Genomic DNA, 23385 nt, shown 5'->3' on the forward strand with positions numbered 1-23385 from the left:
CTGTATAGGTATCCTTTGCATATGAGGCTGATCGATTAGCAAAGAGAAAAGGTAAAGTTAATGGGAAAGTCATTCATTCTTATTCCCAGCTTTCTACTTAAACACTCATGCATATACTCGTATATATATATATATATATATATATATATATATATATATATATATATATATATATATATATATATATATATATATATATATATATATATATATATATATATATATATATATATATATATATATATATATATATATATATATATATATATATATATATATATATATATATATATATATATATATTTATTTATTTATTTATTTATTTTTTTTTTTTTTTTTTTTTTATTTTTTTTTTTTTTAGGTACCTCTTTTAGTACTGCTTACAAGACATGTAAAACAGTACGACATACAACATGTAACACAAAGCAGTAAATAAAATAAAGGTATTAACAGTAAAAGACAACAGGGTTCAGAAAGAAAGTTTTAATTCTTTCACATGCACAGATATTTGGCAACACCAAAATGTAAATGAAACACGAGTGCATTGCAGGAAAGAACGCATGGTTAGTTGCATTAAGACATTGCACAAAGGTCATCACTATGCATGTACTATGTCATGTTATGTACTATGCATAGTACTTAGCATCACCAAGAGACATCGCAAAACACAGCAGAAGGGAGCAGAGTCGGCATAAAAAGTCACACCACCTATAAGGCAAGACAGACTTCCTTTATCTATATTAGAACAAATGGTGTGCAACGCTACACTGCATAGAAGTTGGCAACAACAACAACAACAATCATTAAAGTATAGATATACAATGGGCATTAATTACAGCCAGCTAAGGATATAATGTTAGTGACATGTTAAATAACCAAGGGAATTTTCAAACCAGAGGAGCATTTATACCACCACAAAATAAACCTGCAGTTAAATCGTTGCTGCTTATCATTCTGTAACAAAGAGCACATGCCTAATGAAATCTTGCATGACATCAGAAAAATATGAGGATAGATATCGAATGCTACAACAAGATGATCAGAAAATACATATAATATAATAACATAATACATATGATAGCACGTATACACATAATGCAATCCCTCCCCTGGACTCGGCGGCCTCACGGCTCGTTACAGAGCGAGGCGGTGGCAGACTGGCAGTGACAACAAGCAGCTGTTAGTCAGTGCTCAGTGGTCCATAACAACACAGGTACAGGATCTCTGGGTGTTATACTGGCACGCTTCAGCACCTCAGTATTAATAACAACTGCCTTCTTGTGATCACCAGGTGAGCGTGTAATGGGTTTTGATGGGATAGCGCCGATGTATGTTACCAGACAGCCGCACTTTCTATTGTAAGAATACTTTGCATCTAGAAATTATTCACATGACAGTAACAAGTGCAGGTCGTCGTGTATTCCTGTACTGAAAAGGAGCAAGATCAAAGTATTCTGGTAAATTTGCAGTTTCAACTTACACAGAACTCATATTTTGGTAAGATGCACTTGGAGTCAGGGAAAGATCTGCAGTTTCATATAATACCAAAATTTTACTTTGTCTTTCTCATTACACTACAAGCTCCACCTCTACGCTCTCCCAACTTGTAAAATTGCGGTTTAACACAGTACATCCTATCTTCTTTTTCTCTTTCTCCACCCTGAACAAGCTTGGGGAGCTGGTGGGAAAGTGGGATTTTAGGATGGGGAAAGCCAAATTTCGACATACATGTAGCAGTCTAAGGATGAGGCGCCATATTTTGAAAACTGGAACCTAACCAGCGGGGGCTTCATCCCTCTGGATTCCCTCTTAAGGACACTAACCAAACCTAACATGAAGTCTAGACCTTTCAAAAAAGACAATTAAAATTTTGTGAATATTAATAATAATCACATAAGTTTACAACTACTAATATTTTTATCATCTGTGTCTTTTGTAATACTGGGCAAGGCTGATCTAATTATGTATGTGAAATTTTATATTTCCATCACCAGCATTCCATACCTTCTCCTTTCACTTACCATCATCTTCCTTTTATTTACATTCACCATCAATTTCTGTCTTTTACACACTCCTTTCCACATATCCTTCAATCACCCATAGTATTAAACTAACCCCTAAGGCTTGTGATGAGGCTTGCCTCCCCTCTCCAGGATGAGGCTGCTGCTGCAGCCCATCATCACAGCTCCTGCAAAGTGGTTCTCATGGTTTCCTTGCCGGCAGGTGGGCTGGGCTAACATGGACAAGGTGGAGAGTGCTAAGAAGGCAGCAGCCCACAGGGCCATAGATGAACATGTCAAGGTGACTTATTCTGGTTTGCTGAGACCATCTTTGTTTATTTTTGCATAACCTGTCTCCATTGTAATATACATTGAGGTTTAACAAAGGCATTGTGTGATTCATTTTCAAGTGTACTTACATGTTTCCATAATAGATACAGATATAGCAGTGTACATACCTATATTGATCCATTTTAAAAGTTAGTATATTTTTTTCTTATTATTATTCATATACCACTTTTACTTGTAAGTTTAAAATTCTTGTGGATAGAAGGGGAAGAACATGATGGACAGATGAGATGAAGGTGAATAATGAAAAATAATGTCTTGATATGGTCAAGAAGTTTGCACATTCCAGTTATCATATAGACTGAGCACAGTGGTACAGCTTTTAAAGACAATAGGGAGAGTGCAACTATAAGACTCAGTGATGAAGGTCAGAGACATCATGTAAGTGTCATTGTGAAGGATCTTGATATCAGATGTAACTTAATGTAATTAGTGAACATGAGAGAATGATAAACATAGATGGAAGAGATAACACTAGTTCTACCACAGGAAAAATTATGTAATTACTTAGGGATTATTTGGAAAATTCCTATTAGGGTCCCAGAAGTCAAAAGGGAAGTTCATCTTGGTAAGATTTTAATACTTCCTTCTGTTGAAAGAATTTCTGGCAAGTTTTAGAATACATTACCAGTTGGAACTGCATGATGCTGATATTTGATTAGTAAATAATATGTAATGATATACCCATCAGTTTACATAAATTATATAATATCTTTAACATTGCCTTTTTATTTCAGTATATTATTCGTTGTAATATTCATTCAGCTCCAGCTTGCCTAGACGCATATTCTGTGCTTTTATTTTTTATTTCTTATTTCTCCTTTCCAGTCTTTTTTCTTTTGAGATGGAAAAGTGTAGTTATGTGTATATGCTCTCAGGCTGTGAAGATTTGAGAAAAAGTTGACATGTGGTACATTCATGGATGCTAATCAAATAACATATCACATCCTTTCCACAACTATTTTCTCTTAAAACTGAATCCTTTGATCTGCTAAGAATCTATGAATTGTCATATTTTGTAGGCAGACTACTAACAGATCAAAGGACCGAAGATGGAGAGAAAACACAGTGGAGGTGTGTGGTGAAGGTTATCTGATATTTAGCCATGACTGTACTTTGCACATGATAAGCAAGCAGAAGATTCCAAAGAAAATGTGTGACTTAATGTTTAGATGGCTACAATGTACTCTGGATCTATTTTTTTATGAGTAACTTACTACTTCCATAGGATGCATACAAGGTCGGAGTTGGGAGTGGCTCCACGGTGGTGTATGCCGTTGAGAGACTCGGTAAGTTTTGCTGTTGTGTCATATTTAATGTTGGAGGTCCCATAATTAAAATTACTTATACTTGAATTCTACAGTAAAGCATTTCTTGGATTTTTTTTTTTTTTTTTTTTTTTTTTTTTGTAATGTTATAAGCAGAACCTTAAAGGGAAGAGAGCTGACTCTGGAGCACAGCAGAATGATTGTGTAACAGAAGTTAATAGAGAGCGGTTATGAATGCATGAGGAATGATGCGAGCCCACTACCTCTGAGGGAGGTGCCACACATCGATGGTCTCACACAGGTGTGGGGCAGTCAGGTGTGGTAGAGGAGAGTACTTATTATGAAGGAGCCTTGTTCCAGACCAAACTGTCCATTGCTGTGGTGCTGATCCCTATAAAGTGAGGGCAGGAGTACTTTCTCTTCTCTGTTAGGGTCAAGGAGCTAAGAGAGTGATGTGACTGAGCATAAATGTGAAAGTTGTGTGCTTTGTCTTGGTCACCACCCTTTTTTTTGGGTGGTATATATATATATATATATATATATATATATATATATATATATATATATATATATATATATATATATATATATATATATATATATATATATATATATATATATATATATATATATATATATATATATATACATATATATATATATATATATATATATATATATATATATATATATATATATATATATATATATATATATATATATATATATATATATATATATATATATATATATATATATATGTGTGTGTGTGTGTGTGTGTGTGTGTGTGTGTGTGTGTGTGTGTGTGTGTGTGTGTGTATAAGAAGAACATAAATTTGCAGCCCAGCAGTAGGTAATAATAGAGCCTGTGTTTGCAAGGTTGAATTTATTATGGGTTATTGTTAATGCCAATATTCACATTGACTATTTACTTTCAGCACTTGTGTTGTGTTTTGCTCTGACTTAAAAACTGCTGCTTTTATATAACCCTACAAAAAGTGTTCAGGAGCTAGAAATCTACTTACATTAGTTCAATTATTTATGGTATGCATGGTATGATACACAATATGCCAAGATGCTGGATTGTGTGGTATCATTAGCCCATCTCTTATGCTCCATGAGTTTTTTTTTTGTTTTATTTCTTTATTATTATTATTATTATTATTATTATTATTATTATTATTATTATTATTATTATTATTATTATTATTATTATTTCTGTTTCTACATAAATATTCACGAGCCAGAAAGGCCCATAAACATGCCTCCCTTCATTTCCAAGGCTCTCAAGACGTAACTTTTTCTGACTGGTCTAGCTCAGCGTGTTCGTGAGGAAGGGCTGAAGGTGGTATGTGTTCCAACCTCCTTCCAAGCACGACAGCTCATTGTGAACAATAATCTGCAGATATCTGACCTTGAAATTACACCTGAGGTAAAAAAAAAAAACATTCTATCATCCTCTGCTTTCATCAAGTCTTCTTTCCTCAGTGTTCCCTTTCATGCCCTTGTCACATTCCATGAAAACATGTTTTTTATTTAGCTGATAATTTTACTTCTGTCTTTTACACACTCATTCAGACTCACTTTTAATCTCGTCATATGATCTTCCTTCTCTGTATTCCCTTAATATGACACATCACCTTTCCTCTACAGCCATACTTATTATCTCATTCCACCATTCATTTCTTTTCATTATTTCACCACATAATCATTTTAATCCATAGACCTCTTTTGTACAGTCCACTACAACACCCTTAAACTAATAATATTCTTCCTTTATATCCTCCACCCTTTGCTCTTTTACTGCATTCCCCTCACTTTTATTTTCTGGAACTCACATTTGACTTTTGCTCATCTTACTCCTCTTGAAAACTTCTTATCACACTCAATGCACCCAACTCTCATCCACATCTCCAAACAAAATCTTGAAAGGCCTTCCTTCTACTGGAATGCTGTAGTACAGATGGCATAGAAATGCTTTGCGCTATCATCATCATCTTCATTACTTTAAGAAGCACATTCCATATTGATATGGATCAGTCTTAGTCCATTAGTGACAGCTTGCCAAACTTTAATATGCTCTGTGTTTCTCACTTTCCTTAGTTATCTTCTGTTATCTGTCTTATCTGCTAAGTGCCTAACAGTAAGACTAATGAATTGTATTTCCCAAATGCATTATTTTTTTATGTCTGTATTGAAGTTGTGTTGAGAGGATGAACTCAGGATGTTAACACAGTGTGCTATTACTTAATGACTGATCACATGATACAAGAGCAGTCTTAGCTCAAAGTGCATAGGTTTCACTTGTATGCAGTATTGAGTCTATACTGTGAACTCTTAACATCTTCTATTGCACAGCTGGATGTAGCCATTGATGGAGCAGATGAGGCAGACCAACAGCTAACACTTATTAAAGGAGGTGGAGGATGTCAGCTGCAAGAAAAGATTGTTGCTGCAGCTGCCAAGACCTTTGTTGTCATTGCTGACTATAGGTGAGGGACACTAGGGAGATAGGGAACTTCTATCATGTTTTCTAACAGCATTTTTTCCCAACTCAGATATGAGTAAATTAAGAGTGTGGCCCTGTTGGTATAAGGGTCAATAGTTTCCTTGCACAGTTTGAACTCTAACTCTCAATTGTGTTCCAGTTGTACTGTATATTAAAAACCTAATTTTGTAATGAGGACCTCATGACCAGAGAGCCTCATGAGAACATTTCTGCATTAACAAAAGAGTAACACTGGCATACTTGGGGTACATTTACAGACAAGCCCTTTTAAGTGGCACGTTGTTATTAAGATTTCTTCTAAAAATGTATTTTAACATTTATGCCTTTAAGGACAAATAAAAAAGATCTCATTGGAGTGTTTTATCTTAATTTTCACAGAAAGGATTCCACAGTTCTTGGGGAACAGTGGAAAAAAGGCATCCCCATTGAAGTTGTTCCCATGGCTTATTGTCCTGTCAAGCTGAAAATTGAAAATGAACTTGGTGGAAAGGCAGTCCTGCGGCAGGCCAAGGCCAAAGCAGTGAGTGGATGGTCCTTTTATTTGAGCCTTTTCATATTTATTTAAGTTACTGAGAAGATGAAAACAATTGCTGAAAGTAGAGTTAAGTGGTAGATTATTTGCTGATATAAATGATGGTGAATTTATTGAATGCTTATTAAGGAACTAAGGTAAGAGAAAATAGTAAAGAAAGTTAATAACTTGTAAATATGAGGATATGCCATTGATACCTCTGAATCTGACTTTTCTTCTTTTTATAGTACTGAATTGATTGAATATAGAAAACACCAGTTAAATGAGTGCATACTTAGAAAAATAAGCAAACAATTGTTCAAAAGGAAGGACATGTACAAAGACATGTGGATGAGTGGAAGTGGTGAACAACAAGCAGTGATGGATAGCTTGGTGGGATAGACTGATAGATGTGAAATTATTAGTGGGATGTTCTCTGATCACCTCTTGGTTGTTGCAAAAGTGCTTGTATGATGATGTGTGACAAGAAGACTCAAAAGAAATGGAGAAAAATAGTAAGGATTAGTAAATTGGATAAAGAAAATTGGAGGAAGAGATAAGAGAAGTGTGTGGTAAGTGGCAATGAGAATAAAGAAAGAAAAGAAGATACAGGAGAAGAAAGGGAGGCATTTCGTGGGGTGCTTAATGCAAAGAAACATGTAACATGAGAGAATGCCTGTTAACATCCTTATAATAACTTTTGTTCTTTTCTATTGTTTCTGTATGCTTTGGAACATGTCCTGAGTCTTGTTTTGTATAATTCCTTCTGGCAGTTATGTCATACAAAATGCTCAAGGTGGTACCCAAGAACTACCCCACTTCCTTCATCACTTTGTAGACTTCTCTAGACATTAAGTTACCCATTACTCCACATATTAATATTTATTTGATTTATACATAAATCTGAATCCATTAGGCTGTCCATTGTCATTGGTAATACTAGAAGTTTATTCCATTTCTTTCTTAACAGGGTCCTGTTGTGACAGACAATGGGAATTTTATCCTTGACTGGGTGTTTGACAGGATCCATGACTGGGAGAAAGTGAACCAGCAAATCATGATGATTCCAGGTTTGTTTCTCTTCATTGGAACCTTTCACAGTGTTCCTGCTTCATTATCTATAAACATGTTGCAGTGAATTATGTTTTTCACAAATAGATATATACTTCAGAATCAAGTGGAAAGGGGAATTAGTGTTGGAAGAGGAAAGAGAACAAATAAGACTATGATACAAAAGATGTTGCTGTGTCACCTTTTGCTGTACTGGATAGGGTCCTCACTCCCTTGTTGGTGATGGAAGTGTGGATATATGTTAACTACACTGTACACCCACAATTGTGAACTGAGTAGGTAATACTTCTACCATGTTATTCCTCACCAGGTGGTTGTTTGTCTTACAGGTGTGGTGGAGACAGGCCTCTTTGTAAGCATGGCATCTACAGCTTACTTTGGAATGCAAGATGGGTCTGTAAAAGAGCGCCATGTATGAGTTTTAAAGTGAAAGTAGCAACAACTGAAACACTCCAGTGGTAATCTTACCACACAACCTTCAATAACATACAGCAGATGTTATTGTTTTTTATTACTTTCATAAGTCTATATTCATTTATGTGTTTAAATTAAGAATTGTTTGGGGGAAATGGTTGAAATGTTATCCATTTACATATCTTTATAGGATTGAGACTGATAAGATGTCACATCTTGTCTCATTGTAAGAATATGAATACAGAGAGGACAGTCTCCAGTACCTTACAATCCGTCCCTTTTACTTACCTCTCATGACGTGTAGTGAGGTTGGTGGCAGTATTTTTCCAACCCAGCTACAGTGTATGGCCAGGCTGTGTCTCTCATACCAAAGGAGAAATAATAATATTAGTGCCACTAATAATTTGTTTTGGTTCTTATTTTTCCTAATTTATGAGTCATTCACCAATGTATCAGCAGCTAAAAAGAAAAACTGCAGGTACATGTTTATTATGTATGTTTTTGTTTTCTTGTTTGGCAAAATGAAAGGTATGGGACCATTCACCAAAGAGTATTGCCTACTTCATATTTCATATTGTTCCAAACCAAAATATTTGTTTATGTTTTTGTTTAGGTTGATTTTTGTTAGTTACGAGTACATGTAGTGTTGAGGATGATTTTTGTTGCAGTTACACATGTATGTGTATTATATACTGAGTAATGAAACAAATAACAATAATGGTGGGCATGTATGCTGGAAAGGATTTGTTCTGGATGAACATCTTCCATCATAAGATGGTCCTTAAGTACTTGTGGAAGAGAGATGAGGATGGTTAACAGAAAAGTCTCATTATGTAACAGTAAATGAATAAATGATAGCCAAAAAAAGAGAGGAACTGGCAACTCCCATGCATCAGAGGGTTGCCTGAGAATGGTAAGAGAAATGTCAGCAATAATTCATTTCACTTAATGTCATTTAACTGTACCACTATGGTAGTCAATTTCAGAGGCACTTGTGGAGTGTACTGCTGAATATTTTATGCAAAATAGAGCCAAATGTCATACATTATGTTATGCAGTGGTTTAGGGAATATACTGTTCATGTTACTGAAGATTGGCCCAGAAACAGTCTGACCTAAATCCAGCTGAAAATTGTGGTGAAATGTAAAGAAAAAGTTGAAAGAGCAGCAAACCAGTCCATTACTGAAATTGAAGGTGGCTGCAGTAAGGATGCAGAACAACATTTCTAGTGAGACTGCATAACTTGGTTGATTGTTTCAAGTAGACTGAGTCTGTCAAGTGGAAGGAAAACAACTAATAGTATGGGTAAGTGTGAACTTGTGTTTTTGTTGAATGTGAACCTAGTGTAACCTGTGCCTATTTCTGTAACCCTTTTGTAGCATTTTTCATGTATGAATTAAGCTCCCGTCATCCTTATTAACTAGGATATTTTTAACCATCTCTCCAAGATCAATTAGCACCCCATGTATGTATAGTACATGTGATGCATTTGGCTTTCATCACATTTCTTGCTCTAATTGTTTTTTTTCCTTTCCATTCATGCTTTTTTTTTAAACTCATCAGTTAAATAAGTAATCTTTTAACAATCTCATTCTTCACTCTGACCAACTTACATATAATTTTTCCTTAACTAATTATGTTTTATTCTACTTTTTTGCCTGATTGGGACTAGTTGCTTAGGATTTTTTATGCCAATATTTTGCCATTTTGCAAAGATACAGATAAAAATAATGGAACATGTTATTGATCAATTACATGTTTCATTATTTTTTATCTGAATCGACTTTGTAAAATAGTTGAATTTCATGTCTTCCAAAGCAATAAAGTAGGCACTAATATACCGACCCTTCAGGATTTAGTTTTGGTTTAATTAACAATTAAAGTGATGGAAAAGAGTACTGAATCCAAACTACATTAAAACCTTTACTGTGCAACTTTCAAATCTGGCGGGTGGACTTAATGGCCACCACAGCCAGTGCAAGCGGAGAGGCACCATCCTTAGCGCAGCATCCTCCGATTTTCCCCCTCGTTCCCTGTCCTGTCCACGAGGGGCTGAGTTAAGGCCCCGCACCCCAGCACTCGATGAGCAAGAAAGGACCAAGGAAAAGTAAGGCATGAAGGCATTTTGATTGTGGACTAGGGAAGGCGGGATAGCTATACGCTCGGTTTAGCTACTTCAGCTACACGGCCGCCATGGGAAGCCGAGGTGGAAGGAAGACTCAGCCATAACACAATGTTGCGCTATTTCAGGCATCTCTTCGCTAGAGCTGAAGTGCACTGACAACCATTTATTCATATTTCCCTAGTATTAAAAAGTATATCAAGAAATGTCGAGGTGGTGAAGAAACGCCGAATCCGAGTTTAGCCGACATTGCTTGAACCCGACATTCTCTCTCCCTCCCTCTCTCTCTCTCTCTGAAGTTTATATGTAAAGAAAATACAGTTCAAAAAGGATTCTCTCTCTCTCTCTCTCTCTCTCTCTCTCTCTCTCTCTCTCTCTCTCTCTCTCTCTCTCTCTCTCTCTCTCTCTCTCTCTCTCTCTCTCTTTCTCAGTATTGCGTGTAAAGAAAATATACGTTTCAAAAAGGCAAAATAATCTCTCTCTCTCTCTCTCTCTCTCTCTCTCTCTCTCTCTCTCTCTGCATGCTCACAGAACACTGCTTTTAACTCCTATAGAACATTATATTGACACTGCTAAGTATTTATTTTATGTAATGGGGAAAATTAGGATTTATTCCAAAGATTAATTTAGTTATTTACTGAGTTATATGCATTTCTTTATTTTTCATTATTGTTATTATTATTATTATTATTATTATTATTATTATTATTATTATTATTATTATTATTATATTTGCTAAGTAAGGAGGATGTCAGAAAAGTGCGTGCCAGTCCCTTTCAACTCATGAGATATGCATTTATTTATTTAGTAGAGTCTTGTACTAAGTATGTAGTTGATAATCAGAGTACATATTTGCTTGCAATTTTCTTTAGTCTGTTCCTTCAACTTGAAGTCCTCTAATCTACTGAAAAATCACCTTGCATAGTATGACAACTGTTTGATTGTTGTGAGACCAAGGATTAAGATGAAGGGAAAATGCCAAACACACTGGAAATTAATCATAAAAGTTATTCAATTTCTGACCATGACCACCTGTGAAAGATTATTATTTTCATCAAACACTGTTATTGTAAGATATTAATTTCTGTATATACTCTTCCACATTCACTTTGCAGCCCTGATCAGCTCTTCTTTTTCCCTCAAGAAAAAAAAAAGACTCAAAAGGCATCAAGTTTGACTGTTTGGATAATAGAAAATGTAAGGTTTCAACATGGTCATAGAAATGGGAACACAGCCTTTAAAAGTACATTGAATTGAATGGTCCATAGGATGAAAAGTAACTTAGCTACATAGGTAATTTGGCAAATATAACTTATTAAAGATTTCTAAGAACTTTTTAGTTACCTTTATTGTTTTTGGTATTACTTTGCAGTGTTCCCTGGCCTCTTAGAAGATCCTGAGAGCAGCCGGCGTGTTCACTGGGGCCATGGTGATGTGCTCAACCTTGTAGAAAAGGTTGGTGAACACTGGCAAGAGTTCTGCAATGGTGTCAGGAAGAAAAAGTTTATTTGGAAGGATATTGCAACTGAGATGGGCCAGATTGGTTTTGTTGTTAGCGGGGATGAGTGTGACCGCAAGTGGAGAAATCTCAAGGTAATGCATATTCTTAATCACTGCCATTTATTTTCATTAGCATGTATATTTCATAACTTGCTTGCATAATGTATTACTAAGACATGAAGTGATGTATGCAGTCTGACAGCAAAGGTTGAGGAGTATTGGTAAAAATTCTGCAAAGGTGTCAGAAATAAAATTACAAAGCTACATATCTGATACAGAGTTATATATCTGTTAAGGCCTAATATAAATGAGTGGAGTTCAAGGCTGTTTATTCATACAAGTGGAAGTTATGTAATTTTTCTTTAGTTTCTAAGTATCTGCAGATAATTGAATTTTAGGTATGAGATTGAGTAATGATTTTCCTCACTTTGGACATTAATTGAGGTGAAAACAGTTGTATATCTTGGCAACATTCAAGATTTCATCAAAGAAACTCATCAAAATCTCAATCCTGTTATCCTATTTAGAAACTATTTTGAATTTCATCACTCCATATTCTAGATTCGCTATTTGGCAGTACTGGAGAAGCAAATGAGTGGAGAGAAGTCTGCTCACCGAATTGACTACTTTGAAAAGATCCATGCCTTCCTCAGTAATGACCCTGTCACTTTGGCTTACTTGGAGCAGAGGTAAGGCTGGTTTTATAACAACTTTGTGATACTGTTACTAACATACAGTAGCAGCACATCTAACACCGGTTTTTATAATGTAATTCACATTCAATACAGGAGAGATAACAGACAATGAAAAAAAAATATTGACAGCACTGCATGTTGAACACAGTTTTTAACCAGCTCAAAGTGACCAAAAGGCTGAGGAATCATGTCCAAGGCAAAAACACAATGGGCTCAATACACCTGGATATGTAGTGTGATTCTGACACATGCAATTAAAAGTAATCATGGTGATTCACTTTTCCGTCACGTAACACTGGCCAGTGATTGACCCACCTTTGAATCTGCCATTTCATATTTCATTTATGAAATTATACATTTGTAAGTGTGAATTTTCCATAGTTAAGAGCCTTTCATGTATCATTTCAGAAGCATCCAGCAGAAGTGCAAGATCTTAGCAGACCAGAAAGCTGAAAATGAAGAGGAGTTGCCAGACTTAGATGATGGTAAATAGTAATCTTATATAAAGGCAGAGCTTTTTATCACCTAACAGTACTTCATTCAGACACTCCTTATCTCTTCACCATCATTTTTGTGTTGTCACTATCCTTATATAGGATGTAGATTTAGCTATACTCTTGTATAATGTAGCTTACATTTCATTAATATGTTAATGAAATCACATTTCATGATATTTTTCTCTTTGTGGACATGTTATATTGGTTAAATTTTGTGAGATGCCATGATTTCTTACACTCTCTCTCTCTCTCTCTCTCTCTCTCTCTCTCTCTCTCTCTCTCTCTCTCTCTCTCTCTCTCTCTCTCTCTCTCTCTCTCTCTCTCTCTCTCTCTCTCTCTCTCTCTCTCTCTCTCTCTCTCTCTCTCTCTCTCTCTCTCTCTCTCTCTCTCTCTCTCTCTCTCTCTCTCTCTCTCTCTCTCTCTCTCTCTCTCTCTCTCTCATCATGACTGAAAGGCTTTGTACATATTCCATAATTTTCTTTTCTTTATGGCAGCAGGTATACTGGACTGGAGTGACAGAGCTGTGCAGCTGCTTCTGGACCTTCTGCTAGAATTCAGGGATTGGTTCACCGACCAGGACAATGATTGGGATGACACCACTATCTGGGAGGTCAGTGTTGAGAGTGCTCCATTAATTAGCTGTGATCACATAAGTGAGATAATCTTTTAGTAACCAAATATTACAGAAGAAATAAAGGGAGTAGAACCAAAATGAGAGAATGTGTTTTGATTATTTGCAAAATGATGATTTTGCAATGCTTTCTTTATTAATAATTGATTTGTGGATGCCCAAGCAACAAGGTATGTCATGCAATGAAGAGGTATGCAATGACACTACACCTTTGTCTTGAGGGAAAAGGATTGAGTATTATGAATGTTGCCTAGTCAAGGCCAGGTTTTCAAGGTGTTCAACAAACCTTAAAGAGTACCTAGTACACTTCCTGCCAGTCATGATCACACATTCATGAACCTTTTGGAATGTTTTTCTGCTGCTGTGCATGCATGACATGCTATTTTCTCTCTTTGCATGTTGTGATTTGTTAATGTTTATGAAATTTGGAGACTTAATCAAATTCTAAGGATGTCTTGTCTTTTAGCAAACTCAGACACAACCAGAATTTTTTTTGTAAATCTTGCCCTAACTACTGAGTTTCATTTTATCATTATATTGTGTATTGAATTCACAATTCATCAACATCCTTCGTTACTTCAATTTCAGACCATCTCAGAACAAATGAAGCTGGAGGGCCACCAGCCATCATCAGAACAGTGCTGTCGCAAGTGGGCTTCATTGACCATGGATTATCAGCATCACAAAACAGAGGCTGAGGCCACAGGGTCAGTACCACTTTGGCCATACTATACGCGTGTCCGACATGTCCTGGCCCAGGTGGGTAGGCCAACTGTCAGCAAGGTTAACACCTCAGTTACACTTGATTCAGGTGAGAATATTATATTTACCTAGTTTCCCACTTTTAGTTAGAGAGTTTCTTCCTGATATTACTTATATGTAAATATATAGATAGGCTTACCTTATCCATTTACCATACAATTTTAACATTTTAGTGCCATCTTTTATTGCAGTGGTTCTCAACCAGGGGTAAGTTTACTCTTTGGGGGTAAAAAATACATGGCAGGGACTAAATAACTGATATACTTGATAATTGAATAATAATCAAATTCAATTTCATTTTGTAAAATGAGGGAGAGAGAGAGAGAGAGAGAGAGAGAGAATGCTAAGAACATGCAAGTGTGTGTGTGTGTGTGTGTGTGTGTGTGTGTGTGTGTATTTGTGAGGGAGAGAGGAATGGCTGATTTTTTATTTATTTATTTATTTATTTATTTATTTTATTTTATTTTGTATGGAAGAAAGAAGGTAAATGGAGAAATTCATCAAGCTGAGGGGGTTAATGATGGAGGAAGGGTTGACGATCCCTATTTTATTGTTTAATGTAAATACATGTCATCAGCATCTTCATTTGTCATATTTTGGCACATGCCACTTCAGTCTTCAGTCACTCTGTACCCTTTCCTTACTCAGTCATCACTAGTTTCTTTGTGTGGAGGTCAACTTTCCTTCTTAATTGATTACATTCAAAATATGTTCCTTACTTAAAAAAGAATCATTCTACATATAAAAAAAATATTATTCTCTGTTCTTAGGAGTGGTATGTAGATAATAACCATATTTCTCTTTTAAAAAGAAATTAAGACACTAAAAAGACACTATGGTAAACTGGCATAAATGGCCAGTGCCAGGCTATAGAATTTACCTTGAGTTAGGTGGACACACAGGTAGCTAAGTACCTATCAGGACAGGCATGCAACTAAACTGAGTACTTAGCTGCATTTTCACATAAGATGTCCGCCAAGAATGTTAGATGGCTGAGAAGGAGCTTGTTGCAAGTTGGGTGCTGGCTGGAGTCTCACTCTAATGCAAGAGTGGGTGTGTTGTCTGGCTGCTGTTTGGAAGTTGACTGACTCCCTACTTCCTGAGTAAATTGATATCAGTTCGCTCTGGGATGGCGAATCCACTTGACCCGGATCCTCATTGCTTCATCTAGTTGTCACAGCGGATTGTTATATTTTAATTGAATTAATTCCCTCTACTACTAATTTCCCTGTTGGAACAATGATTCCAGCAACATACTTGCCTGAATGATATATGCTTTTTATATCAATATTCTTGTTCTGCTTTTTATTATTCAACATTCTGTAATCTTAAGAGGAAAATTTTTAATTGCAAAAATTTTGAAAAAAATTTCATTCTCAAAATTTTTATCTTTTTAGGGATATGTTCCTTACTTAAAGGAACATTGTATGTATGCAAAATATTCTTTTGAGTTCTTAGGTAGATGATAACCAGATTTCAATTCTAAAAGATATTAAAACACTAAAAAGACACACTTTACCAATTGATGTACACTTTTTATATAAATATTCTTGATCTACTTTTCATGATTCAACATTCTGTATTCTTAGAGAAAAATTCTTAATTGTAAAAATTTTTGAAATAAAAATGTGAAAAAATTTTCAATCTCAAAATTTTTATCTGATTATAGGGATATCTTCCTTACTTAAAGAAGAATATATGTGTGTATGTAAAATATTCATTTGAGTTCTTTGGAGCATTGTGTAGATAATAACTATATTTCACTTTTAAAAGAAATTAAGACACTAAGAAGGCACACTTTACCAATTGATATATACTTTTTATATCCATATTCTTATTCTGCTTTTCATGACTCAACATTCTGTAATCTTAAAGGAAAATTCTAAATCATAAAAATTTTCAAATATTTTTTTACAGGTCTGGGCCTTAAAAATGTAAAAAAAATTCGTTCTCAAAATTTTTATCTGATTATAGGGATATGTTCTTTATTTAAAGATGAACCATTGTATGTACTGATATACACTTTCAAGTGTCTTTCTTTTTCTTCAAGGTTCTAAAAAGTCCTTCAAACGGGGAATGAAAAGGACAAGAAGTGATACTAAGACAAGAACAATACATATCTGCAAGCGAGAGATTCAGGATATTGACAATACTACTGAGGAGCAAACTGAAGTTGCTACTGCTTATACAGAATTAGGCCTTTCAAGGGAGCAGGAAGTTTCAGGCAGGACTACTACTACAGGCACAGCAAAGGATGCTTTGCAGTCAGGGGATATTCGGGAGATCTGCCAACGTTTAGAGAACATAGAAGAGAACATGGCTATCTGCCGCCGCCTGGATCACTTGGAGGCCCAGTTAGATGCTGCAGCTGAACACCGTCGGGCTCAACAGCAGACCAATACTCTTCTCAGCCAAGTTCTGACTGAGTTATCAGCACTGCGCCGCACCCTCAGCACAAGGCCTGCTCACAAGGTACAGGATCCAACAGACCTGTCCTCTGGCATCACCATTGTGGTGCCTCAGTCTCAGCAGCTCTAGTGAGGATCCTAAGCCCAGGAATGAAGAACCAAAGGCCCAAAGACCCAAATGCCGTGGATCTGAAGATCTGTTATTGTTTGGTACTCTAAATAAAAGTCTTTTGTAGTGCACAAAATGGTGTGTATGAAATTGTTATGTGAATATTTTTAGTAAAAAGAGTAATTGTTTTTTATATATGACTATTTATTCCAAAGCAGGTACCATATTTTTCAAAGATTTTGATAATGCAAACAAAATCTGTAGGGTGAAACACAACAAATACAAGATTTTCTTCACATTGTGCTCATCATTAAGTGATGCCATGCCCATTCTTAAATCTCAGTACCCATCACTCTTATGCTTCAAAGATGGAAATGTTCAGATGTTCTACTAGTCTCTTGGGTAGAACATAAGAACATAAGAAAGTTAAGGAAGGTGCAAGAAGCTATCTGGCCTACACTTGGTGGTCCCTGTATGAAACATACCTATTTCCACCTGTCATCCTCATCTATAAATTTGTCTAATCTTCTTTTAAAGCTCCCAAATTCACTTTGACACTCAGTATCAAAACACCAAAAGATCATTATTGATTGTACCACTTACTGGTATATGCTTTCCTCCTACATTTTTTACTGTTTCATGGAAACGATTCTCCCACAAATTGTAGAACTTACCACCTAGTATTTCTGTCACTTTCAACAATTTTCCAGCCTTATTGTTGTCTTGTCTTTGTTTTAATTTGCTCATGCCTCATTCCTCAGATGCTATCCCACAGATACAGGGAAAACAAATATTTCATGAAAGTCATGTAAAATTTATTTAATTATAAAGTAAAAGTAATAAAATTATCATGATCAGTGAAGTAAAGATGTAAAAATCCTGACCAAGGATGAAGAAAACCAACAATTGTGAAAGGATGATAACCAATGGTTAGAATAGGTTATGTCTAAGATACTTCTGAGGAAAACAATGACTCATGGCTGTGATGACTGATGAATGAAAAGAAATTAAGTAATTACTTCGCATTGATCAAGTAGTAACTGTGGAGCTAGTCCTCATCACTACTCCAGTTATCTTGAGTGACTCTTTGTCTCTTTGGTAATTCTAGTAGACCTAGAGTCCTGTTTTCATCTTCTTCCTCAAGCTCATTAACATCAAATACCTTAGGAGTCCATGTTATAAAGTTACGATCATTGCCAAAAGTGTATAAATTCATGGAGGAAGGATTATACAAGGCTCCAAAAACAGTTGAGAAGTGACCAGACATGACATTCACCAGCCTTCCAGTTAGAATCTCAAGGACCAACACTTTGGACTTGCAGGGCAGAAATACTAAATCTGGGTACATTGATGGTGTCACAGCCATCCTCAGGTTTCTTCTGGTATCAGTGAACATTTCACCATAATTGACATCCATCTTCCTTCCTGTTGTAGAATTCCACAACTTGAGTTCACCATCATGACCAAATGTAAGAAGCCAAAGACCATCATGGGTATAACAGAAGGACACCACTTGGCTCTTGTGTGCTTGGGGGATCCTCTTAATTTTCTTGGTTTTTCTGAAGATCTCTCCAGCATGGTTACTTGCATCAAGGGCCATAATAAAGGGTTGACTAGCTCGTACATCCCACATCCTAACTGTACGGTCACAGCCACTGGAAGTGAGGAAGTGCTGAACTCGTGGAGACCACTGTGTGGTTCGCACAGCCCCATCATGGCCCCTCAAGCGGTGGGTAGATGTCCCTGTACGTAGATCACACAGGATCACCTCCCCTGCAATGATACCATCTTTGTACTTCTACATGTACTCTGACTGTTAGATGTGTTACCTAATATTTTTACATTAAGTTGTATTTTTTTGTAATCTTTGCAAGAAGTTTAATATATATTTTACACCTCATAGTATTTTTGGTAGCACTGTCATGTAGAAATTTTAATTCAGAGTTCTGTTAAGACAGATAAGGGATTATTGAATCTTTTGGTCATAAGCAAACATTAACCCATAAAGGACTGGAGGCAGTTATAGCAACTTTACTAGGTGAGGACCAGAGGCAGTTATAACTGCTTTGTGATTTTATGCTAAATTTAACTACTTTCTGTCAATTCTTGCAGTTCAGTCATTGGTAAAACTGCCTGCAAGCTAGTAAGGCTAATCTCTCAGTCTCAACCCCGCTCTCGCCATGGCCACCCACAGTGAGAGTGATTCTGATGAGTTTGATTCCCTGCTTAAGCAGGGAATGCAGATGCACTGACTGGAAGTGAAAAGAAAAAAAATTATGAACTCAGCATTCTTTAAGAGGAGACACATCAAACTTACCACTGTCCCCTGCTACAGCCAGCAGGGAGTGCTTGGTGGCCACAGGAGACATTTGGTGGTGATGAATGTGGCAGTCAATATCAAATTGATCCACTACCTTCATGCGGTTTGGATCCCAGATCTTTATCTTCTTGTCTCGGCTAGAGGTGCTGAACAGTCCTGCATCAGCTGGATACCACTGAACACATTCAACCTGTAAGTTTTGACCATCATTCAGATATGAATAACACGTTCCAATTATCTCACACTCTTTTTTAAAAGAAGAAATTTGTATTGCACAGGGATTAATATGCAAAATACTCATCTAACTTCTATCTTTTTTTTCTTTTATGTAAAAAGAAGATGAGCCAAGGGCAACAAAAAACTTATAAAAAGGGCCCACCAGAGTGCCAGTCCATAAAGACAAGTCAAAAGGACTGTGACTGAGGCTGTGATAAACTGATGAATTTCATTACCTCTAAAACTTAATTGATCAATTCATTAACCAACACAACTAACTCCCCAGACATGTCACCTCTCTTCCTCAATAACACCTAACACCTTCCTCTACCACAGCAAGAACAAGATTAAAAAAATAGTGTGTACACTTGGGAATTGAATTGATTAAATTTGTTGAGGATCTACCTGTGGTAGGAAGGATACAGCCTTCTACTGAATTCCCTGTGTATCATGAAAGAAAATTAAAAAGAACAGAGCAAAAAAGTAAGCACCTATGAAAACCTGAAAGTATTACTGATGAATAGCAACAGCTCTTGTCACATTATTGATAAATCCTTACCTGGTACTTGTGTGTACCCCTCTGGCCTCCCTTGATTGAGCCCACCTCCCCATAGATACAGCCTTCCTTCACAACACTTGTGTCATAAATGGCCACACCTCCATCACTGAGTCCACACAGTAAATATTTGTAGTCAACACATTCCAAATCTGCATATGTCACATAGGAGGTGGCAACCTGGAGTAAATTAGTTTAAGGTTAATTGTCAGTTTGATTAAATTATTTTAAAAATTAGTTACCGATTAAGAAATGTTCAAGGGAAGTAATTATACTGGAATACATATTTTTCATCCAGCTATAATAAGCAAATATAAAGGACCTGAGCTACATTCATGTAGTTTTGCTTCTGTATCTATATTTATCCAATGTTTCTCGAGTTATGTATTCATCTCCTATCACTCTTTCTAGTCCAGCCCAAATATCTATACCTCTAGGGGGAAGCTTATGCCCTCTCAAGTATCCAATTTCTTTGTCTCTACAATACCTTAAGCAATCTATCTTTTCAATTAAGTTACCATTCATTCTCAATTTCTTTCTTTCACATACCAATCTTTTCAGTGTCATCTCAGTCTCCTTTCAATCAATACATGGGGCAGTATCATTTGAAAACAAAGAGAAAAAGTAGAGTATATCAAATGGAAAAATAAAAATCCACAATGAATCCTAATTTATGAATTTTAAGTAAAAAAAAATAATAAGTAACTAGTTTGTATGTAATTATACTTTGTTATTTGCTTTTTTTTTCACTTAAACAATTTAGTTATTATTTTATACACTAACCTAAAATTCTTTCTTACTTCCTGGGTCTTCTCATAACCAATTTCAACTTCTTGCCATATGCATGGAGTAATTGGAGAGACCTAATGATTATCTTTCTTTTATGTCTATATCTAGAGCTGTTCTTTTCCTTTCAATCTATCCTATCATTGTCTATCAGTGTTTTAAGTTTTCCTTCTTCAGCCATCCCCATGTATCAAAGAATTTCTGTCATTTTAAATCCTGTTTCCTATTGACTGCCAAGAAAAGGGAACAAAGTGCATGAAAAACACTGGAGCTCAAATGTCAGTTATTAGGATGAAAGTGTCAGTGATAATACCTTTATGTAATGATTCTTTATATATCATTGCCACAAATAATTTTTTATCCCATTATATGATTTTATAAGTTTTCTTTCCTCAGTCACCCTAACAACAATGAAAGCATTTGTAATAACCTGTTCCTTTTGATCCAGAGACACACTGGACATAACATGGCTAGTGGCAAGATAGCGCTGGATGGAGGATCTGTACTTTAGGCTGGACAGCTGGCCACAGCGAACCTTCTCTGTGCTTCTGACTGCCTCCATTCTGTCATTGTGGTGGCTCAGGAGTCCACTAAGATGCAGTTCTGGCAAACTTCGAGTCTTCTGGCTGAGCACATTTCCTGTATCATCTGTGGGAAAATATAGGTATTTCGTTAATTTATGTTCTAAGGGTGCAGAAGAGCAGATCACAGATTATATAAGTGGAAAGATGCATGTACAATAATGAAGCTAACACAAAAATTTTTGGTAGAACACAAATAAAACTATGATCAGACAATAGAAAAAAATAGTAGAACTAAGACTGGCTGAAGTTATGATGAACTTATTGATAAGTTTGTCTGCATGTACTGACAACACCCGACATTCCCAAAAAGATGTTGTTATTTCCTTCAACTTTCCTGCTGGATATAAGGATCAGTCACAAAACATCTATTTTATTCTTTTACAGGAGTTACAAATCAGACTCGGAATAAATTATGCTATCTCTAACTTTCATAGATATCTCTGGTTATGTGAGGCTCTTTAAGGGGAGGGGTCAAGGGGTGGCCAAAGCCCCACTATTTAGATTAGGTAATGTTATGTTAAGTTAGTGTCCTTAATGGTGTTAGGTTAGGTAATATTTGCTTAGGACAGTGTTCAGAGTGGGGGACAAGCTCCCTCAGTTGGATAATTTTAGCTAGAATTATCCAGTTTTCAAAATATGGTGTCTCATCCTTAAACTTTTCATGAATGTCCAAATTTTGCATGATTTGGCTTCCCCCACTCTAAAACCCCACTTTTCGACTAGATCCCGAAGCTTATTGAGGAGAGAGGAGGAAAAGATAGGAAGTATTGTGTTAAACTGCAATTTTACCATTTAGGATAGTGTAACAGGGGGTAATGGGGGACAGAGCTCCCCAGTTAGAAAGGTAAGTGACTTCAAAAGGATGGGATAGCGGAACGGGGTGTATGTAGGGCAAATATTCCCTGTTCATTGACTATTTTGAAGAATATCCTCAAAGTGGTTTTCTCCTTAGACTTTCAAAATTTGGCCTATTTTAGTCTCTCCCATCCTAAAACTCCGCTTTCCCATCAGATCCCAAGCTTGTTTGTCCTTTTCACGAGCAACAGATATGTATATATATATATATATATATATATATATATATATATATATATATATATATATATATATATATATATATATATATATATATATATATATATATATATTTTTTTTTTTTTTTTTTATGTAGGAAGGACACTGGCCAAGGGCAACAAAAATCCAATAAAAGAATATGCCCACTGAAATGCCAGTCCCATAAAAGGGTCAAAGCAGTGGTCAAAAAATGATGAATAAGTGTATATATATATATATATATATATATATATATATATATATATATATATATATATATATATATATATATATATATATATATATATATATATATATATATATATATATATAGACCCACTGAGGTGCCAGTCCCCCGAGTCAAAAGCGGTTAGAATTTTGAGTGAAGGGTATGTGTGCATGTAGTTTTGTGTGAAGGAAGTTATTTTTGGAGTTGTTCAGGAGAAGGGTGGCATTATAGTACATAAAGAGCCGCTATTGGTAAGATTTACCGCTGACCTGATTGGTATGAAGGCCTTGGGCTTGATATGTGTAAGTTACATCATATTAAGCCTTATCGTTTGCCCGCTGAAACTTGGAGCTGATGATTACAATGATTGTTGTTTACACTCATGCGGACCACCGAGTGTGCATAAACCATTGCTTTCAGGGAAATGTATATATATTTTCAGTATTCTTGAATATTCTGAAAATGATTCCTTGAAACCATAAATCCTACAAAATCACTGACTGTGTTACTTTTCAATATACTAGCGAAAAATTCCAACGCGAGTGAGTTTGCAAGAAGTTTAATGAGAGCATGTTCCCAGCATTCTCCAGTGGAGACTTGATTAAAAGTAGTCAATGTGATTTAATGTTTTATTACTTTTGTTAGCTTTATTGTACCGTGTAAATATGCATTGTGCTTTAGAAGAGAATATATTAAATTTATATTGCACATTTTAGTAGGTGTTTCTTTGTGTTGCATACGCAATAGGTCAAGTTGGTATGCAATGGTTCGACTGGGTTATGGGCCGAGTTGACAA

At 35.8% G+C, this 23385-nt stretch overlaps 3 protein-coding genes across 10 annotated transcripts; 2 read left to right on the forward strand and 1 right to left on the reverse strand.

Annotated features, from left to right (window-relative positions):
* Window positions 1-1070: 1070 nt before the first annotated feature.
* On the forward strand, window positions 1071-8526 carry LOC135111099 (ribose-5-phosphate isomerase-like). Of its 4 annotated transcripts, none has more exons than XM_064024057.1 (8): window positions 1071-1213; window positions 2224-2301; window positions 3577-3637; window positions 4933-5048; window positions 5975-6108; window positions 6504-6645; window positions 7607-7706; window positions 8037-8526. In XM_064024057.1, exons 2-8 carry the CDS (start codon window positions 2239-2241, stop codon window positions 8123-8125), a joined length of 705 nt encoding a protein of 234 aa, XP_063880127.1. In that variant the 5' UTR covers window positions 1071-1213; window positions 2224-2238; the 3' UTR covers window positions 8126-8526. The 4 variants fall into 4 exon arrangements, with proteins under 4 accessions (XP_063880127.1, XP_063880125.1, XP_063880124.1 ...); XM_064024055.1 differs by having other exon boundaries at window positions 1084-1213; window positions 2154-2301; XM_064024054.1 differs by having other exon boundaries at window positions 1120-1291; window positions 2154-2301.
* A 141-nt stretch (window positions 8527-8667) lies between these two features.
* LOC135111095 (uncharacterized) lies at window positions 8668-17038 on the forward strand. 4 transcript variants are annotated; one of them, XM_064024036.1, is made up of 8 exons: window positions 8668-9426; window positions 10094-10228; window positions 11616-11836; window positions 12305-12432; window positions 12847-12923; window positions 13430-13545; window positions 14155-14377; window positions 16379-17038. In XM_064024036.1, the coding sequence occupies exons 2-8, from the start codon at window positions 10204-10206 to the stop codon at window positions 16864-16866; spliced, it is 1278 nt and encodes a 425-aa protein (XP_063880106.1). In that variant the 5' UTR covers window positions 8668-9426; window positions 10094-10203; the 3' UTR covers window positions 16867-17038. The 4 variants fall into 4 exon arrangements, with proteins under 4 accessions (XP_063880106.1, XP_063880107.1, XP_063880108.1 ...); XM_064024037.1 differs by having other exon boundaries at window positions 13433-13545; XM_064024038.1 differs by lacking the exon at window positions 10094-10228.
* Window positions 17039-17638: 600 nt separating this feature from the next.
* Window positions 17639-23017, reverse strand: LOC135111096 (DNA excision repair protein ERCC-8-like). Of its 2 annotated transcripts, none has more exons than XM_064024040.1 (5): window positions 22859-23017; window positions 21154-21371; window positions 19941-20117; window positions 19163-19355; window positions 17639-18618 (listed from the first exon to the last, which is right to left on the reverse strand). In XM_064024040.1, the coding sequence occupies exons 2-5, from the start codon at window positions 21283-21285 to the stop codon at window positions 17894-17896; spliced, it is 1227 nt and encodes a 408-aa protein (XP_063880110.1). In that variant the 5' UTR covers window positions 21286-21371; window positions 22859-23017; the 3' UTR covers window positions 17639-17893. The 2 variants fall into 2 exon arrangements, with proteins under 2 accessions (XP_063880110.1, XP_063880111.1); XM_064024041.1 differs by having other exon boundaries at window positions 21154-21362; window positions 22859-23015.
* Window positions 23018-23385: the final 368 nt, after the last annotated feature.

Source organism: Scylla paramamosain, chromosome 21 (genome assembly GCF_035594125.1).
Source record: "Scylla paramamosain isolate STU-SP2022 chromosome 21, ASM3559412v1, whole genome shotgun sequence".
NCBI lineage: Eukaryota > Metazoa > Arthropoda > Malacostraca > Decapoda > Portunidae > Scylla > Scylla paramamosain.

Excerpts from the sequence above, each read along its gene's own strand:
- LOC135111099 (XM_064024055.1), top strand. The coding sequence starts at position 2,155 with ATGAGGCTGCTGCTGCAGCCCATCATCACAGCTCCTGCAAAGTGGTTC. Across the intron at positions 3,638-4,932 it reads GTATGCCGTTGAGAGACTCG|CTCAGCGTGTTCGTGAGGAA; the intron begins GTAAGTTTTGCT and ends TGACTGGTCTAG. Across the intron at positions 5,049-5,974 it reads ACCTTGAAATTACACCTGAG|CTGGATGTAGCCATTGATGG; the intron begins GTAAAAAAAAAA and ends TCTATTGCACAG.
- LOC135111095 (XM_064024036.1), top strand. The coding sequence starts at position 10,204 with ATGAGCAAGAAAGGACCAAGGAAAA. Across the intron at positions 11,837-12,304 it reads GCAAGTGGAGAAATCTCAAG|ATTCGCTATTTGGCAGTACT; the intron begins GTAATGCATATT and ends TCCATATTCTAG. Across the intron at positions 12,924-13,429 it reads GTTGCCAGACTTAGATGATG|CAGGTATACTGGACTGGAGT; the intron begins GTAAATAGTAAT and ends TCTTTATGGCAG.
- LOC135111096 (XM_064024040.1), bottom strand. The coding sequence starts at position 21,285 with ATGGAGGCAGTCAGAAGCACAGAGAAGGTTCGCTGTGGCCAGCTGTCC. Across the intron at positions 20,118-21,153 it reads CTCTGGATCAAAAGGAACAG|GTTGCCACCTCCTATGTGAC; the intron begins GTTATTACAAAT and ends AATTTACTCCAG. Across the intron at positions 18,619-19,162 it reads GGCTGTAGCAGGGGACAGTG|GGGAGGTGATCCTGTGTGAT; the intron begins GTAAGTTTGATG and ends GTATCATTGCAG.